The sequence below is a fragment of the Mauremys reevesii genome, linkage group 4 (genome assembly GCF_016161935.1).
Source record: "Mauremys reevesii isolate NIE-2019 linkage group 4, ASM1616193v1, whole genome shotgun sequence".
In the NCBI taxonomy this organism is placed as follows: Eukaryota; Metazoa; Chordata; order Testudines; family Geoemydidae; genus Mauremys; species Mauremys reevesii.
The window spans coordinates 121,222,138-121,241,672 of record NC_052626.1 but is presented as its reverse complement, the minus strand read 5'-3'; the positions used below and the strand labels follow the sequence as shown (position 1 = coordinate 121,241,672).

Genomic DNA, 19,535 nt, shown 5'->3' with positions numbered 1-19,535 from the left:
CTGATTGTGCTCTGATTGTGTTGTATGGAAGACAGTAGCCAATCAGAGTACAAATATTTGCATAGTCTGAGTATAATTACAGTATTATTTTCTGGCTCATAGAAGGATGCTGGATGCTTCACAGAGACATAGTAAGTCCCACCACAAAGAGAGTGTGATTAAAATTCTAGATGTGACATAGTAAGCAGGGGTGACAAATCCTGGAGAAGTGATGAGGTGAGGAAGGTTTTGGCTGCATGTTGCCATTGGTGCCAGAATGGGCACTGGCATGTTCTGTTGGTCTATTCAGATGGTTCTTTTGTGACCAGAACCACCCAGATAGATAGTTATTGAAAAATACCTGTATAGGTGTTCCCCAAATACCTCCACTCTGATTAGCTGAGGACCACTACAAGGATTTCTATGCTGCATGACTGCTGAAAAATAAGTGTGACATAATTATACAAATCAGAAATCTCTGCCACTCAGACTCCTGGGAACTACATAATTGAGAAGTGTGCAATTATGTGCTAGTTACTACACAGCATCCCTGCACTCTGGCTGGCTGAGAAAATTCTCAATTCTTTATGGTACCTCATACATAGGAATTATCTTTTAAATTATGGGAGGAGAGTTTTAAAAGACAGACTTATCCTGGCTCTGCCACTGATTTGTTATATGACATTGCTGATTCACTTCACATTTTTGTGCCTTGGTTTGCCCATCTGTAAGACTTACCTTATCAGGGAATTGTGAAGCTTATAGAGCCTGGAGATCTTTGGACAGAAGGTGCTCTAGGAACAGAACATATTATTCTTTAAGTAACTGTTTTGGGTTATATGGTGCTGACACTTCACACAGCACGACATTTACCATAGCACAAGGTTTACACCCCCCTAAATCCCATGTAAGCAACTGTAACAGTGCAGGACTCACCCCTGCGGCGCCTCCTGCTGGTGTCCTGGGAATTAGCTCATTTTCCAGCCTTGGAGCACCCTCTGCAGGTCAGTGTCCCACTGCCACTGGGCCCCCACATGCCTTCCAGGACTCCAGAGCCCCATTATCTGGGGCACTTCCCCCTGCGAGTAACCCCTCACTCTCAGGGTCTCCCCTCCCTGGGGAACCCCCACCCTCTATCCCCACCTCACCTCAATCATAGGCTACTGCCAGTCACCATCTAGTCCCCACTCCCTGGGGCAGACTGCAGTATAAGCCACTCATCACAGGCAAGGTTTGGTTTGGACCTGCTGCCTCTGCCTAGCCTTCAGCTGTCCCCAGCAACCCCAGTACCTGTTTGGCCTTATACTAGGCCACAGCCAGGGTGGTTTCCAGGCCAGAGCTCCCCAGCTCTCTTGGCCGTCCCCTAGCCCTGCTCCACTCCAGGTACCTTGTGTAACTCTCCAGCAGCCAGGCCAGTCTCCCTCCACAGCTAGAGGAGACTGTGTGTCTGCTCCTGGCTTCCCTGGCCTTTATAGGGCCAGCTGGGTCTGTTTGGGGCATGGCCACAGCTGAGGCCGCCTCCCCAACCAACCCAGCCTAAGGCTCCCAGCCCCAGCCCTCTCCAAGGGCTGCCTTTTAACCCCTTTCAGATCAGGAGCCGGTGACCACCCCGCTACAGCAACCCTGCTTAAATGGGAATCAATGGATTTAAAGCCAGAAGGGACCATTATCATCATCCGCATAGGAGTAAATTTTAGTGACACACAATAGGAGTCACTTGGGATAAGCGGATGAGCCAGCTTTCAGATATGATGAAGCTCCTAAATATGGCTTCCTGTGAATGAGGGATGCATGTAACCTTTGCTCTCAAGATATTATGTTTGATCTCGTCTACTCAGTTGACACGTGTTTATGTTGCTCAGGGCTGCCCAGAGGATTCAGGGGACCTGAGGCAAAGCAATTTAGGAGCCCCTTACATAAAAAAAATACTATATTCTTGTGGAGGGCCCTGGGGGGCCCAAGGCAAATTGCCCCACTTGCCTCCCGCACCCACCCCGGGCAGCCCTGGGAAAAATAAACATTTAAAAACCTTCCGCATCTCGGCACAAACCCAGTTTTGAGAAAACTTCTTTTCAAGTCACCTTTACAAGGTATCACTGGTTCTCAGTATCAGCTAGTGCTAAAAGGCACTAAATCTCATTAAAAGGGTTGGACAAATATTTTCCGTCAAAACTTTTTCTGGATTGAAAACTAGGGGTTTTTAAAAAGCAGAAAAAAATCATGGACAATGTCTGCTTTCCTTCAAAATTTGTTGTGGTTTTTTTAATTGAAAAGCTGAAATTAGTCTGTCAAAACTTGAACATGGTTTGGGGTTTCAGAAGTGTGTGGCCAAATATTTGCTGCTTGCTGTGTTTGTTTAAAGAAACAATAAGAAATCTGCTTTAAAAAAATCCAAAACTTTTGAACCACCTCAGCTTGTGACCAAACGCCTGAGCCCATCCAGTCAGAGATTTTTCCAGGTTTCTGATACTCTGCTGGCTTCCTTGACTCATATCTGTCTCCATAACTTTGGGCTCATTTAGCTTAGGACATAAGAACGGCCAGCCCATTCAGCCCAGTATCCTGTCTACCAACAGTGGCCAATGCCAAGTGCCCCAGAGGGAGTGAACCTAACAGGTAATGATCAAGTGATCTCTCTCCTGCCATCCATCTCCACCCTCTGACAAACAGAGGCTACGGACACCATTCCTTACCCATCTTGGCTAATAGCCATTAATGGACTTAACCTCCATGAATGTATCTATTTCCTAGAGACTGGCTCCATGGGGTCCCTCACAAACTGGAGACAGTTACTGTGGGTTTGTCTTTAGTATATCTTATGTACATACTCCACGAACTGAGCATTTGAGCTTGTTCCAGAATCTGGGATGAGCTTATGTTGTGAAAACTGAAATGCTCAAAATAGCACATGCATGTGAATGGACACAGGGTGCTAAGATTAAATTAACCCAAGGGGTTCTCAAACTGGGGGGCAGGACCCCTCAGGGGGTCACCAGGTTATTACCAGGGGTCACGAGCTGTCAGCCTCCACCTCAAACCCCACTTTGCCTCCAGCATTTATAATATATAAATATATAAAAAAGTGTTTTTAATTTGTAAGAGGGGGTCACACTCAGAGGTTTGCTATGTGAAAGGGGTCACCAGTACAAAAGTTTGAGAACCACTGAATTAACCCCTCTGGAGCCTCGGGTACTCCAGGGGAGCAGGGGTCTCCCTTGATAGGGTTGGGAAGGAGGTAGGTGGTGTGGGATATTGCTATTCTATTCTCATGTGATCCTTCCCTCATGGAAAAGATAACAGCTTGTCTCTTTGTGTTAAATAGCTGTCTGCAAGCCTCAAACTGCTGAATGAGCTTTAGGGTAGGGAAGGCTGTGCCTCCCCAAACAGCCTGGCCCTGCCCCCTATCTGAGCCCCATCCACTTCCTGCCCCCCCAACTGTCCCCCTCAGAATTCCTGACCCATCCTGCTCCTTGTCCCCTCACTGCCCCACCGATACCTCCTCCCCAACCACCCTCCCGGGACCCCACCAACCCCCCCGTTCCCTGTCCTCTGACTGCCCCAACCCCTATCCACACCCTGCCCCCCGCCGAGTCCTTACAGACCCCCAGAATGCCCACAATCCAACTGACTGCATTCCCCATCCCCTGACTGCCCCCCCCCAAAACCTCTGAAAAGAGTGAGAGGAGCCCAACAGGAAAAATTAGGATGTTTGTTCACCAATGCGAGAAGCTTAGGTAACAAAATGGAGGAACTGGAGCTCCTGGTCCGGGAATTGAAACCGGATATCGTAGGAATAACAGAAACATGGTGGAACAGTAGCCATGACTGGAGTACAGGTATGGAAGGGTATGTGCTGTTTAGGAAAGACCGATGCAAAGGTAAAGGTGGGGGAGTAGCACTGTATATCAATAATGAGGTAAAATGTAATGAGATAACTAGCGCTGCAATGGACAATACAGAGTCTGTTTGGGCAATGGTCACATTGGGGAAGAAAACTACCAGAGCCTCATCCAGGATAGTGATTGGGGTGTGCTATAGACCGCCAGGATCTAGCTTAGAGATGGATAGAGAGCTCTTTAATGTTTTTAAGGAGGTAAACACTAATAGGAACTGCTTGATCATGGGGGACTTTAACTTCCCGGATATAGATTGGGAAACAAATGCTAGTAATAATAATAGGGCTCAGCTTTTCCTAGACGTGATAGCTAATGAATTCCTTCATCAAGTGGTTGCTGAACCGACGAGGGGGGATGCCATTTTAGATTTGATTTTGGTGAGTGACCTTGTTGAGGACATTGTTGTAGGGGACAACCGATCATGAGCTAATTCGTTTCCAAATAAATGGAAGGATAATCAATAGTGCATCTGAGACTAGGGTGTATGATTTCAAAAGGGCTAATTTTACTAAATTAAGGCGACTAGTTAGGAAGTGGACTGGGCTAACATATTTAGGGATCTAAGGGCAGATGGCGCCTGGGGTTACTTCAAGTTGAAGTTGCAGGAGTTGTCAGAGGCATGTATGGTAGCAGTTTTAGACCGAGCTGGATGAGCAAGCGTCTTAGAGGGTCATTAAGAAAAAGCAGAAAGCGTACCAGGAGTGGAAAATGGGAGGGATCAGCAAGGAAACCTACCTTATTGAGGTCAGAGGGAAGCTGTGAGAAAGGCGTGGAGATGGATCTAGCGAAGGATTAAAACCTTTTAGCCATATAAATAGGAAGAAAACCAAGAAGGAAGAAGTGGGACCGCTTAAAACTTTAAATGGAGTGGAGATTAGGGATAATCTTGGAATGGCTCAATATCTGAATGAATACTTTGCCTCGGTCTTTAATGAGGCTAATGAAGGGCTAAGGAATAGTGATAGAGGGAACGATGGGAATGAAGATATGGGGGTAGACATTACGGTAGCTGAGGTAGAAGCCAAACTGGAACAGCTTAAGTAAATCGGGGCCGGATAATCTTCATCCTAGAATATTAAGGAATTGGCGAGGATATTGCTAGCCCGTTAGCGATAATCTTTAATAAATCCTAAATTCGGGATTGTACCGACTGACTGGAGATTAGCTAATGTAGTTCCTATATTCAAGAAGGGGAAAAAAGTGACCCGGGAATTATAGGCCTGTTAGTCTAACATCTGTAGTATGCAAAGTCATGGAAAAAATCTTAAAAGAGAGAGTGGTTCGAGCATGAGGCCGATGGCAACTGGGATAGATTACAGCATGGATTTAAGGTAGATCGTGCCAAACCAACTTGATCTCCTTCTTTGAGAGAGTAACAGATTTTTAGACAAGGGAAATGCGGTGGATCTCATATATCTGGATTTCAGTAAGGCGTTTGATGCATGAAGAATTACTGGTTAAATTGGAAAAGATGGGGATCAAGTGAAAATCCAGAGGTGGATAAGGAGCTGGTTAAAGGGAGACTGCAGAGGGTAGTATTGAAGGGGAACTGTCTGGTTGGAGGGTCACCAGTGGAGTTCCTCAAGGCTCGGGTTTGGGTCCGATTTTATTCAATCTATTTATTGCTGACCTGGGAACCAAGAGTAGGAGTGGGCTGATAAAGTTTGCGGATGACACCAAGTTGGGGGGTATTGTCAATTCGGAAGAGGATCGGGATATTCTCCAGGGAGATTTAGATGACCTTGTAAACTGGAGTATTAGTAACAGGATGAAATTCAACAGTGAGAAGTGTAAGGTTATGCATTTAGGGATGTCTAACAAGAACTTTAGTTATAAGCTGGGGACGCACCAGTTGGAAGTAACGGAGGAGGAGAAGGACCTAGGAGTCCTGGTTGATCGCAAGATGACTATGAGTAGGCAATGTGATGTGGTTAAAAAGCTAATGCGGTCTTGGGTTGCATTAGGCGAGGTATTTCTAGTAGGGATAAGGAGGTGCTAGTCCCGTTATATAAGGCGCTGGTGAGACCTCATTTGGAGTATTGTGTGCAGTTTTGGTCTCCCATGTTTAAGAAGGATGAATTCAAACTAGAACAGGTACAAAAAAGGGCCACTAGAATGATCCGAGGAATGGAAAGCCTGTCGTATGAAAGGAGACTTGAGGAGCTCGGTTTGTTTTCCTTAACCAAAAGAAGGATGAGAGGAGATATGATTACACTCTTTAAATATATCAGAGGGATAAATACCAGGAAGGAGAAGAATTATTTCAGCTCAGTGCTAATGTGGACACGAACGGATATAAACTGTCAGTCAGGAAATTCAGGCTTGAAATTAGGGTTTCTAACCATCAGGGAGTGCAATACTGGAACAGTCTACCGAGGGAAACAGTGGGGCGAAGGACCTCCATGACTTTAAGATTAAGCTAGATAAGTTTATGGAGGGGATGGTATGATAGGATAACGGGCTTAGTCAATAGGTCAATTATGTGCCTGGTATGATATAACCTTTTCCAGAGGGTTTGGCTGGAGAGTCTTGCCCGCATGCTCGGGGTTCAGCTGACCGCCATATTTGGGGTCGGGAAGGAATTTTCCTCCAGGGAAGATTGGCTATGGCCCTGGAGGTTTTTCGCCTTCCTCCGAAGCATGGGGCAGGGTTCACTTGCTAAGGAGTGGGTGGATCGGCTTATGTGGCCTGCATCTTGCAGGAGGTCAGACTAGATGATCATAATGGTCCCTTCTGATCTTGAATTCTATGATTCTATGATTCTATGATTCTGCCCCCTCCCTGTCCCCTGACTGTCCCCGGGACTCCCTGCCCCTTATCCAGCCCCACCCCCCAGCCCCAGCCCTGGCCCCGGCCCCTTGCCATGCTGCTTACCCCTGCCTCCCCCCCTCTCCCAGAGCCTCAATGCGTTTGCATCCAGGAGTGGCCCTGGCCCCTGGACAGCGCTGCAGCAGCGCGGCTTCAGCGGCACTGGAGCTCACAGACCCACCCCCTTACCACACGGCTCCGAGTGGGAGGAGCTCAGGCCTCGCCTATCTTCCATGAATTTATCTAGTTCTTTTTTGAACCCTCTGGCAAGGAGTTCCACAGGTTGACTTCCTTTTGTTTGTAAATCACGCCGCTTTAGCTCTGTCCAGGACCGCTCCTGAATGCAGCGCACTGAGGCGCCGGGGGATGGGGGAAGGCGGAGGCGGGCCGGGGCTGGAGCATTCGCGTGGGGACCCCTGCGGGGCCCGGGGCCTGGGGCAAATTGCCCCACTTGCCCCCCCCCGGGGCGGCCCTGATGTTGCTACATTCTGATCTTGTCCCCCTGCCCCCCAGACACAGCGGAAGGTGGATTTATATGTCATATCTGGATGTCGCTTTTGTTGTCACACTTGTTTGTGAAATGACATTTCTTTCATCGTGCCTGATCCAAAGCCCAACTTAAGTCAATAGAAAGACTCTCATTGACTTCAGTGGACTTTGAATCAGGTCTTTACACATATGATCCTCAGACCACTACCTCCACTAGTAATAACTACTGAGTGAATCTGCATTCCCGAACTTTTAAACAAGGCAAAGTTATTAAAAACAGTGGATACATGCTGATTCTAACCTTATCACTGAAACCTTCCTATAAATATTTATTTATTACCTTCCAGACCCAAATTCAGCTGGACCACAAACTAAACCATATTTAATATTAATGTTGGGTGCATGTGTATTCTTCATGCACCCAACATTCTCATAAGAACAGCCAGATTGGGTCAGACCAAAGGTCCATCTAGCCCTGTACCCTGTCTTCCGACAGTGGCCAAAGCCAGGTGCCCCAAAGGGAATGAACAGAACAGGGAATCATCAAGTGTTGCCCATTCCCAGCTTCTGGCAAACAGAGTCTAGGGACACCATTCCTGCCCATCCTGGCTAATAGCCATTGGTGGACCTATCTTCCATGAATTTATCTAGTTCTTTTTTGAACCCTCTGGCAAGGAGTTCCACAGGTTGACTTCCTTTTGTTTGTAAATCTGCTGCCTATTAATTTAATCAGGTCACCCCTTGTTCTTTTGTTATGCAAAGGCATAAATAACACTTCCTTATTTACTTTCTCCCCAAGTCATGATTTTATAGACCTCCATCATATCCCCCCTTCGTTGTCTCTTTTCCAAGCTGAAAGGTCCCAGTCTTATTAATCTCTTCTTATATAGAAGCCGTTCCATAACCCTAATAATTTTTGTTGCCCTTTTCTGAACCGTTTCCAATTCCAATACAATGCTTCAATGGGAGATTAGGACATGCCAGAATTGGATAATCTGGCCCTGAATGATTGTTTTTATTTTGGCTCCCCACTTGTTCTTTGTAGTCATTTTTTGTCTATCTTTTTGTTATTGTTTAAAAAGGGCATCACAGTACTTCACAAATATTTATTTATTCATTTTCCCCCACCCCTCCATTATTATTATTGTCACCATTTTACAAATGGGGTAAACTGAAGTGCAGAGAAGGGAAGAGACTTGCATGAAGTCAGAGAGCAAGATTCAGGAAGAGAACCTAAAAATCTTAACTCCAAGTTCCCTGGTCTAACCACTAGACCACATTGCGGGTAGAACCCAGGATTCCTATTGCTAGAGCACTGCTCTACCCACTGGGCCACATTCCAGCCTGGATGAGTTTAATGCTCTAAGGTGACATTGGTTAAGCTATAGAGAGTGAGTTGTCTGATTATAACAGCATTTAAAAGAGAACTAGATAAATTCATGGTGGTTAAGTCCATAAATGGCTATTAGCCAGGAAGGGTAAGGAATGGTGTCCCTAGCCTCTGTTTGTCAGAGGATGGAGATGGATGGCAGGAAAGAGATCACTTGATCATTGCCTGTTAGGTTCACTCCCTCTGGGGCACCTGGCATTGGCCACTTTCGGTAGACAGGATACTGGGCTAGATGGACCCGGTACGGCCGTTCTTATGTTATGTTATTTGAGCAAAGACTCCATTCCTTACTCCTGACAGCACCATCGAGGCTTTTAAGTTCTATTTCATCCCCAGCTGTGCAGTATATATAGCAAGAGAACGTCATAAAAAAACTCTTTCCCTCTCATAAGTTTCTGCTTGTTTGGACTGCTGAGCCCACCTTCCCCACTTGATTCATGCCAGCTCAAAACTAGTAGACACCTTACCCTGTTGAAGATCCTAGCTTCATCTGCTTAGCTATTCTAAAGCTGCTAGTGAAACAGTACATTCCAAAATGCTGTATATGACAGATGCACGTGTCCACCTTTGCATTCATGGAAATGTTATGGCTAAGAAACTATAACTACATCCCAGGTGCTCAGATATCAAGATGATGAGCGTGGTATAAAGCCTCCATAGATAGATTAGTCTAGACAACATCAGTATTTCATAAAACCAAATGTATTTTAACTGCCCATGTGGTGTACAGGTGCAACTTTTTGCCATTCCACTTGTCTACAGTGTGGAAGCCACCTGCATTCAAAGCTAGCCTTATGCCTCCCACACAGATGGCTTTAACAAGTGTGTGGGGAGGAAGGAGGGAGGTCCGATGCTGTGATAAGTATTTAATTAGCATGCCAAAATATTAAGCCCTATTTTTTATGCAATGGATTTAAAAGCAGGAGCAAAGACACAGAGCTAGTTAAATATAAACACACTTGTGGAATGTCTGTGCAATATTACCACTCATTCGATGTATAATACAACTCCATTATAGACTCAGAGACTTTTCTACCTAATGAACATATGAACGGCTTGGATAGTTTACCATCTCTGGAGAAGGGTTTGGGATTCAGGACTTGGCCTAACCTCTCACTTGCACCAGTTTTACACCAACAAGAGAGATCAGAGAGAGACTCCCAGCAGATGGTGAGAGATCAGGCATTCAGATCACCCTATTATGTACAGAACAGCTAATTTAGAGCATGTTTAGAGATCTGTTCACTCGCTAGTTAGCTCTAAGATACAATCGCATTTGCTCCAATCCCTCAGACAAAGACAAACACCTACAGAATCTCTATCAAGCATTCTTAAAACTGCAATACCCACCTGGTGAAGTGAAGAAACAGATTGACAGAGCCAGAAGGGTACCCAGAAGTAACCTACTACAAGACAGGCCCAACAAAGAAAGTAACAGAACGCCACTAGCCGTCACCTACAGACCCCAACTGAAAGCTCTCCAGCACATCATCAAGGATCTACAACCTATCCTGAAAGATGATCCCTCACTCTCACAGACCTTGGCAGACAGCCCCGCAACCTGAAACAAATACTCACTAGCAACTACACACCACACAACAAAAACACCAACCCAGGAACCAAACCCTACTACAAACCCTGGTGCCAAATTTTTTCCACATATCTATTCAAGGGACACCATCATAGGACCTAACCACATCAGCCACACCATCAGGGGCTCCTTCACCTACACATCTACTCATGTGATATATGCCATCATGTGCCAGCAATGCCCCTCTGCCATGTACATTGGCCAAACCGGACAGTCGCTACGCAAAAGAATAAATGGACACAAATCAGACATCAGGAATCATAACATTAAAAAACCAGTAGGAGAGAACTTCACTCTCTCTGGTCACTCAATAACAGACTTAAAAGTGGCAATTCTTCAACAAAAAAACTTCAAAAACAGACTCCAACGTGAAGCTGCAGAACTGGAATTAATTTGCAAACTGGACACCATCAGATTAGGCCTGAATAAAGACTGGGAGTGGTTGGGTCATTACAAAACCTAAACTTAATTTCCCCAATACTAATTTCTCCCTCCTGGTACTCACACCTTCTTGTCAACTGTCTGTAATGGGCCATTCTCTTACCACTTCAAAAGTTATTTTTCCTCCCTTGGTATTAGGGTGATCAGATGTCCCGATTTTATAGGGACAGTCCTGATATTTGGGGCTTATTTTTATACGGGCTCCTATTACTCCCCACCCCTTGTCCCGATTTTTCACACTTGCTGTCTAGTCACCCTACTTGGTATCCTGCTGTTAATTGATTTATCTCATTAGACTGACCTCACACTTGGTAAAGCAAACCTCATCCTTTCATGTATTTATACCTGCTCCTGTTTTTTTCACTTCATGCATCCAATAAAGTGGGTTCTAGCCCACGAAAGCTTATGCCCAAATAAATTTGTTAGTCTCTAAGGTGCCACAAGGACTCCTCGTTGTTTTCACTAGTTTGAATTGCTCTCTGCTTTTTCAGCAGGAAATACGCACAAATGATAGCATCACCTGGAAGTTTCAAGTTATTTTGTATTTCCCAGTAATACACAGTGGACTAATCTGAAGAATTAATTAATGAGAGAATAACATTAATTCCCCAAAGTGAATCTGAGACCACCTCATTCCCACTTCATGACTCCATGCCCTTTCTCAATGTCTCCTCTGACTCTCCTCTCTCTGATCACCTTCTTCCTCTTTGCTTGGAAACTCCATTGAAGTCACCCTTTGGAGAGCTCCTACTTCATCTTAAAACAGCTGATCCACTGGGATGCTGATACCAGCTGCCTGGTTTTTTAATCTTTCCCTTCCTCCCACCAGCAATTGCAACTGCAATTTCTGAACTCCACTATCCCAGCTGCTTCCTCATATCCCTTTGGCTCCACCCCCTCACCACAGTCACACTTTGGGGAACGTAGAAGGGGGAAATAGCAAGCAGAAACAAATATCCATAGTATTTAGGAAGTGCCTATCACTGTATAGAACCTAGGCACTGCTGGAGACAGCAGAATGATTGGTTGCTTAGAAATCATGACATTAAGGTCCACACTTGCAAAAGCGGTCTCTCATTTTGGGTGCATCATTTTTGGGATCCCAGTTTGACACTTAGAGCCAGATTTTCAGACATGCTGGGTTCCCACAGCTCTTACTGACTTCATCTGGAGTTGTGGAGCTTGGGCAGCTCTGAAAATTAGGTCTATAGGATGAAAGCCTCACCTCATCAAAGTAAATGGGAGTTTGCCATTGATTTCAATAGGGCCAGGATTTCACCCGAGGTATCTAAAGTTGAACATTGGAGATCACTGGCTCTAATTGCCTTTTAAATTTCAGCTCCTGGATTTTGTGAAATCATTTCCTCAAATCTCTATAGATCTCTGCTTTTCACTTCCTGTCCCTAACTTTTTAACAAATCAGATCTCAGATTAGATTTATTTTAAACCAATAAACCAGGCCTTTTCTGTGTGGCAGATAGGGGAAGTTATTCTACATCAGCAGTAAGAAATGAACTTTCTGAGACAGACTAAGCACAGATATGCCAAGTCTCACTGATTGGGGGGGATCTAATTCTAGCTGGTTTTAATTTTTCCTTTGTATGTCTCATTGGATTTTAGTCATTTGCAGCCACGTGTTCAAATCCATTTGTGTGCAAATCCCCATGGGCTAGACTGTATCAGCAGGAAGAGGGTGAAAACCCTTTTCTGAGAGGCTGTCGGAAGGGGAAGTGTTGTCTTTGTAGCACTGTGTTGTTCCCAATACCTCAGGCTTTGGTGAAGCCCCATTGCAAGAATTTGGATTTGCAGCTGGGGAGGTGGCAGGGGTAGGAAATGAACCCTCCCCATGCCTTGTCCCCCATGCATAATCTAATCTAATCTAATCTAATCTTTCATGTCACCATAATCCCACTTCAGTTATGCTGCCACCAATTAATGCAGGCGCTGCACTTCTCCATGCCATGGGGTCAAGGCCTGCTCCAGCATTTTTGCCAACCCAAGTGGTGAAAAATAAAATAGAAAAAAGCCCGATTGAGCTCCCGCCGAAGTGCCACTGAAGAAGAAAAGACGGAGTGAAGGACCCGCCGCCAAACTGCCGCCGAAAAGTAACGTGGAGCACTTGATAAGCCGCTGAAATGCCGCGGAAGACCTGGACGTGCTGCCCCAGCAATGCACGGAGTGCTGCCCCTTTCTATTGGCCGCCCCAGGTACCTGCTTCCTTCGCTGGTGCCTGGAGCCAGCCCTGCATGGGGCTCCCTTTAGAGGAACCTCTGAGACTGCATATTGACAGGGGAGTGTTCTATTGGACCCATGTTGCTCTTTAGCCAGGAGATGACCAGAAGGGTCTAAGAGTCAGTGTAGAGCAGTGGTTTTCAAACTTTTTGTACTGGTGACCCCTTGCACACAGCAAGCCTCTGAGTGCGACCTCCCTTCCCCTTAAATATTAAAAACACATTTTTTATATTTAACACTAAGTTTAAATGCTAGATTTATAACTTTATGATTTTAAATGATTTTACCTTTTCTCTTTTAAATTAAAACTACACACATTTTTATCAAATTATTGTTATAAGCAGAAAAGTTATTTTTTAAAATTGTTACTGTTTAATATTGGAGCATGTGAAGAAACTTTGTCAATATCACTTTTCACAGCAGACTTAGCGTCCCATTGCCACCCTTACTTCTGCACCGCTGCATGTGCAACCCCAGTTTGAGAACCCCTGGTGTAGAGGCACAGGGCCTTGGGGAGGCTGGATCTGCTTTGGGGAGGATGGCATTGCACTAGTGAAGATCTGTTTCTGAAAACCTAGGAAGTCACCCCCATGCCAACAGCCAGATTATTTTGGAGACTTAAGTGATGCATAGTCCTGGCTTATACTGGCCCTGCATTTCACTCTGAGACTAACCCATTATGCCATGCTGGGCCTCCCCAGCTCACAAAGGGAAGCTTGGACAAGCCTTAAGGGGATGATGACATTCTTGAATTAAAGACAAAGAGCTGGGCTTGGCTTAGAACAGCCTTTCCTAGCAACAGGGGAGATGGATTCTGGGACAAACAGCAGAGGCTGTCGGCTCCACAGCCAAGTAGGAACTGGGACGCTGCGACTGGCACATAAAGAAACCACTACTAGCCTCCACCCTTTGTGACCTCCATTTCCCATCCCATGGTAGCATAGCTTCCTGTTGCTGGGTCTGCACAAGCACTAGTGTCAATCTTTTATTCTCATCTGTCTCGCTCTTTCTCAAACCAGCTCTGGTCTGACTGTGCCTCTCAGCCAGATCTGTTACTAGTGAGAGAACAAGTTCAGATCCACACCCTGGGAGACAACAAAGCCTCTACACTGGGGAGAAGAATGGCTAAGAGGGGCCCACCACCCCAGCAGTGCCAAGGTAGGCTCAGTAGGGACTGCAGGCCATGGGATTCTCTGCTGGCACAGAAGAAACCTTCTGGTGTTCAGTTAACTGGGGCATAGTAACCTGCCATTAAAGGGGGCAACTCCCTGTCATTCCATGGGGGAGGAGAACAGCCCACCAGAGAAACAAGGCTGGCAAAACTCCATGAGGTTCTAGTCCCCTGTGCAGCATATTCATATCTAGAGGACAGTCGGATCGCCAGCATAAGTCAGGGAACTGGGAAATAAGCAAAAAAGGAAGCAAGGTATAGTGGTCAAATTAGGGGTCTGGGAAGCAGCAGAGCTAGGGGTGCTGAATGGGTTATTAACCAGGAACTCACAAACAGGTTTGATGGGGTCACACCCATCCATGTTTTCTTTATGGATAAATGGGAGGAGCATCTTGAAAATATTTTCTGAGGTAACATGGATCCTAGTATGGAAGAGCCTGAGTACTACTGGTCTCTCTAATCTGGCTTCCATGCCCATCCCCATAGTATCAGGGCACCTGACTGTTCTTGGCTGTACACATTTGCTGAGTGATGTTGGGCAAGTCATTTCCTCCCTTCCTGTCTCAGTTTCCTCATGTGAAAAAACAGGGATAACAATGGTCCTGATCCCACTCAGGGAGGTAAGAATATATAGACAAGAGGGTTCATTTCTTAATTCGCTGACAAAAAGCTTTGTTAATACAGAGTTCAGTGAGACGTTCCCCTGGTGTTATCTGGACCAGTGATCTGCTAGGTCACTCCAATCCTCAACTCTGGGAGCCAGCCTTACCCTGCTTTACTCTGAGAATCCCCACTCCTAGGCTGTTCATGCACAGCCTCTGGCATGTAAGCTGCTCTCAGCTACGTGACTGACCACTTTCAGCCAGCCACTGCTTGGGTTGTGCAACCGAATGACACTAGCCAATATCTCTGGTCCCAGACACAAACCTAGGAACCTCCATCTTGCAGTGCCTAGTTATGCCTGCTGGATGCTGCAAGCTTATATGAGTTCGTCAATTTAATAAAGAAATTGATATGTACCAGGCTTGTTATCCCAAAGGGAGTCTTTGACACACTTCAGACCAAACACGCTGCTTCAGGTATTTATTTACTACAAAAGATAGATTTTAAGTGATTATAAGTCAAAGCACAACAAGTCAGATTTGGTCAAATGAAATAAAAGCAAAACGCATTCTAAGCTGATCTTAACACTTTCAGTGCCCTTACAAACTTAGATGCTTCTCACCACAAGCTGGCTGATTGCCCTTCAGCCAGGCTCTCCCCTTTCTCTCAGCGCTTCAGTTTCTTGGTGGTGATGTCTGTAGATAGAGGTGGAAGAGAGAGGAAGAGGATGGCAAACGTCACTCCCTTTTATCATGGCCTTTCCTCCCTCTTGGCTTTGCCCCCCCCCTTTTGGGGTCAGGTGAGCATTACCTCATCGTAGTCCCAAACTGCCCAAAGGAAGTGGGGTGACTCACTCGGGAGTCCAGCAGATCCTTTGTTGCTGCCTAGGTCAGTGAAATTGGGCTGGGTTTGTCCCATACATGCCCTGATGAGCTGTGAACTGCCCCTCTGCTCCTGGAGTGTTTTGCCTGGGCTTGTTTTAAGCCATGAGGACACATTTTCAGCCTCATAACTATACACAGGAAATTACAACCTATAACTTTACTATAACAACAATGCTCAGGGCATCAATGGGCCTTCCAAAGACACCTGATATGACAAAATTTGCATTGCATACCTCATAATCATATTATAAGGATGAACATGGGGTTTCAGAGTCTTCCCCCGAGGTACAGAGCATCACATTCAGGTTGCTGGGTTCCAGAATGTCAAATTCAGTGACACTCAACCCTCTGAAACCCAGGAAATGAAGAGTGGAGGTATACACCAACACAACCTTAACTCTGCCCCCTTGGAGCTGGCAAAAGTCACTGGGAATTACCTGTTTGGCCTACAGCTGCATTCCCTGTTTGAAGTGTAGCTGTACTGAATGGTGGAAGCATTAGTTGGAGCAACTTGACTGAGCTCTGATTGTGATATGAGGAGATCAGAGAGGCCTAAGCTCCTCCCACCCCCATGTGTGTGACAAAAGGAAAGAGGTGCATGTGTACTTTAAGGCAGGGGTTCTCAACCTTTTTCTCTCTGAGGCTCCGCCAACAAACTATAAAAACTCCACGGCCCACCTCTTCCAGAACAACTGGTTTTCTGCATATAAAAGCCGGGGGTAGCAAGTGGGGCAACTGCCTGGGCCCCATACCATATGGGGCCCTGCAAAGCTACATTGATCAGGCTTCAGCTTCAGCCCTGGGTTGCAGGGCTCAGGGCCCTGGGCTTCAGCCCCATGAGGTGGGCCTTCAGCTTTCTACTTTGGTCCCCAGCAAATCTAATGCTGGCCCTGCTTGGCAGCCTCTCTGAAACCTGATCATAGACCCCCCCAAGGGGCCCCGTACCCCTGGTTGAGAACCACTGCCTTAAGGGATCCAGTATACCTCATGTCAGCACACAATTCTGTAGGTTATGTCAGTAGTAGTGCACAAGGATCTTCTTGCCATGGGATTGTAAGCAGAGAGGAGGAATATGAGAGTGGTCTGTGGGTTTAATGATGGATAACTGAAAATACAGTGTTAGATGGACTCCTGGGAGTACAGGTGAATGGATTGTAAAAGGAAGCGAAGGGGCTGTAAAACTTAACAAGTATGGGGTTGTTTCTGGGGAGTAGGCTTGGTGTTTGAGTGTAGAACGATTGTAGGTAGCTCCTGATCAGCAATGCTCACCTAAACTCAAGTTTTGCCTTAGCAAAGAGAAGGTGCTTGACTCTGTGCTACAGCTGTGCCCTTATTCCCTGAATGATATGCACTATCTGCAAAGGCAGAGTACAAATAGAGTACAAATATGGCTGTTATGGGCATACTCATCATCACTCAAGGAGGGTAGCATTAAGGTTGTGTGGACACGTGCCTCAAAGCCTGTATTTCCTGGTTTTCAGAAGTTTATGCTTCAAATACCTTAATTCTTGAGTTACTGGATTTGAGAGGTTTGAGTTTTGCCGAACTCGATGTTCTGGAAGGCCTAAAGAGCAATATGAACTCTGTATTAATGATGTTTTTGTCTGTGAATTTGCTAGGTTTTTTAATAGAAAGAGAAGTGTTTGTTGTAGGAGTCATTTAGGTAGTTGTAGTTATCAGGTAGGTTTGTAGTTGGTATGCTTCTGTAGCTAGGTAATAATTATACCCAGCTCTTATATAGCACTTTTCATCTGTAGATCTGAAAGCATTTTACATCATTATCCCTATTTTACAGATGGGGAAACTGAGGAACAGAGAGGTGAAGTGACAGGAATAGTCCCAGTCCAGTGGTCTCTCCAGTAGGCCATAGTTGCTGTGTGAGCCCTAAGTGCTCCTCCCCACTCCCATATGTGTACACTTTTTTATAGTGCATTGAGGATAATGATCATTCTTTTAAATGTTTGCAGTGTATAGTTGCTGAAAGAAATCACAGATATGGTCTATATCCTACATTCTTGAGAGTTTTATTATGTGGTGGTTACTGTAACTTTAAGCCTGTGAGAGGAAAGTGGAGCATTTCTTCTTTAGTATCCCTTCCTCCCACATTCTCCTCTCCTCCTGCCCATTCCCATTTATCCCTCTCTCTTACTGCAGCCCCAAACCCCTTTTCCCACCCACTCTTCTGCCTCTAGTTCCTGCTTCCCTCCACCAACCATTCACATAGTCTGAGTGCCTTCTGAATTATCTGATCTGCTCAGATTACATTTCCCCTCCAAAATAATAATGATTAAAAAACAAAGGAACAAACCTGGAGAGATGTGAATTTCACTCTCAGATTTCTGATAAGAGTAGGTTTCAAACTTAAAGTGCCTGCATGTTGGTCAGTTTTCAATGGCCATGCTCCCTGAGGCTATATGAAGGCTAGCAGGCTAGCAGCTCTCTTGGCTAGTCTTTCTTCACATGTGCACTGTAATCTGTTCAACATGTGAGTGTTAGGCTCTTGCCTATATCGTGAGTTTAACTCCTTTTTTGAATAATGTTTTCAATATTGCTTCCCCAAAGGGGCTGTGAATGCCATGCACTAGCTGGGATGAATGTTGATCCTGAGATCATTTTGGGGCATGATCAGAAACATGTTTTGAGCCCCAGGTCTGAGCAATAAAAATTAAAAAATGGCAGAATGTGTCAACCTTAAGAAATACTTTTGTGTAGGGAGGTGCTGTAGCTTGGGAACCCCATTCTCAAATGAGCCCAATTCTGGAATAGTGATTCTACCCTGTGGTCCCATGATGCAGGCCAAATTACAAGGTAATGCAAGTAAGCATGCAGATCTTAGAGCATTTAGAAGAGTTGTCCTTTAAACAGTAAGGGCTCCTGAACCTGAACAATGGCAGAGCTGGTGCTTGACCCTATGTAAAGGCACTGGAGACCCTCCCCTGGAACTTCAAAGGTGCTCAGACTGCAATGGTAGGGTAGGCATGGAGCAGGCAGATAGATGAGCGATACAGGAAAGAGGGAAAGTACTGCTAACTGGTATTAATGAATTTAGAATTACTGTAAAAAGCAACAAAGAGTCCTGTGGCACCTTATAGACTAACAGAGCATAAGCTTTCCTGGGTGAATACCCACTTCATCAGACGCATGGGACAACGTGGGTATTCTTACAAAGTGGGTATTCACCCAGGAAAGCTCATGCTCCAATACGTCTGTTAGTCTATAAGGTGCCACAGGACTCTTTGCTGCTTTTATAGAATTACTGTGTGTCCCAGCACCAGGCGAGTATGTGCACAAGGCACTTGGGGGTGACAAATGCACCTGCAAACTGCCTGGGGGTCGGTGGGGAAACTTTACTATGTGTTTGCTTTAGTGCCCAGCTCCCAGGAGAGGTGGGTAGAGGCAGAAGCATGGCGCTGCTTGCATCTATTCGGGGTGGCTATTCCTGTTGGTTTGCTACGCTAAAGTCACTAATCATCGATTATTAATTATTGTGCATTAGAGAAAATGGTTCATCCTAGCTCATGGCTTCGTGCCTGTCCCTGATTTTCATTAGTTATCGGGGGAATTTAGGGCACGGGTCCCCACCCCCGATCCTGAGCCGCGGGCTCCTGGCGGGTGTGAGAGAGGCAGCCCCCAGCCTGGCAATGGCCCGGACACTCCGGCAGTGCCGCGGCTGCGGACAGAGGGCGCCGGTGCCCCCAGGGGGCTGGGTTTTGGGTCTCCACGTGACTCCGCGAAGTTTCGCTGCGAGTTTGACAGAAGTTTGAATCGCGGGTTTGTGCAGCCGCCAGGGCGAAGCGCAGGAGGCAGCAGCCGCCGGCGGCAGCCCCGGAGCAGCGCCCCCCCGGACAGCCCCCTCTGCGCCTGGGCTCACCCCCAGCCCTCCTCCCCGGCTCCCCGCAGCCCATCGCCCTGCAAGGGTGCGCTCCGCCCGGCGACACACGCATCGGCCAGCCCTGCCCGCAGCCTGGACATGTCCGAGCCCACCGCCCCGGCCGGCGACAAGGAGCCCGGGCAGCAGGTACCGCCCCCCTCCCTCTCCTGCCCCCTTTCT

The 19,535-nt window shown here is 46.2% G+C and overlaps 1 protein-coding gene across 2 annotated transcripts in view; it reads left to right on the top strand.

The window, feature by feature from the left end:
• Positions 1-113: 113 nt before the first annotated feature.
• Positions 114-19,535, top strand: part of SYPL2 (synaptophysin like 2) — a 32,391-nt gene continuing 12,969 nt past the window's right edge. Inside the window, exon 1 of one of the 2 annotated variants that reach the window (XM_039538679.1) lies at positions 114-131. In XM_039538679.1, the coding sequence (XP_039394613.1) occupies positions 114-131 (18 nt within the window). Of the gene's footprint in view, positions 132-19,276; positions 19,503-19,535 lie in introns of those variants that run through there. The other variant, XM_039538678.1, reaches the window with a different exon arrangement.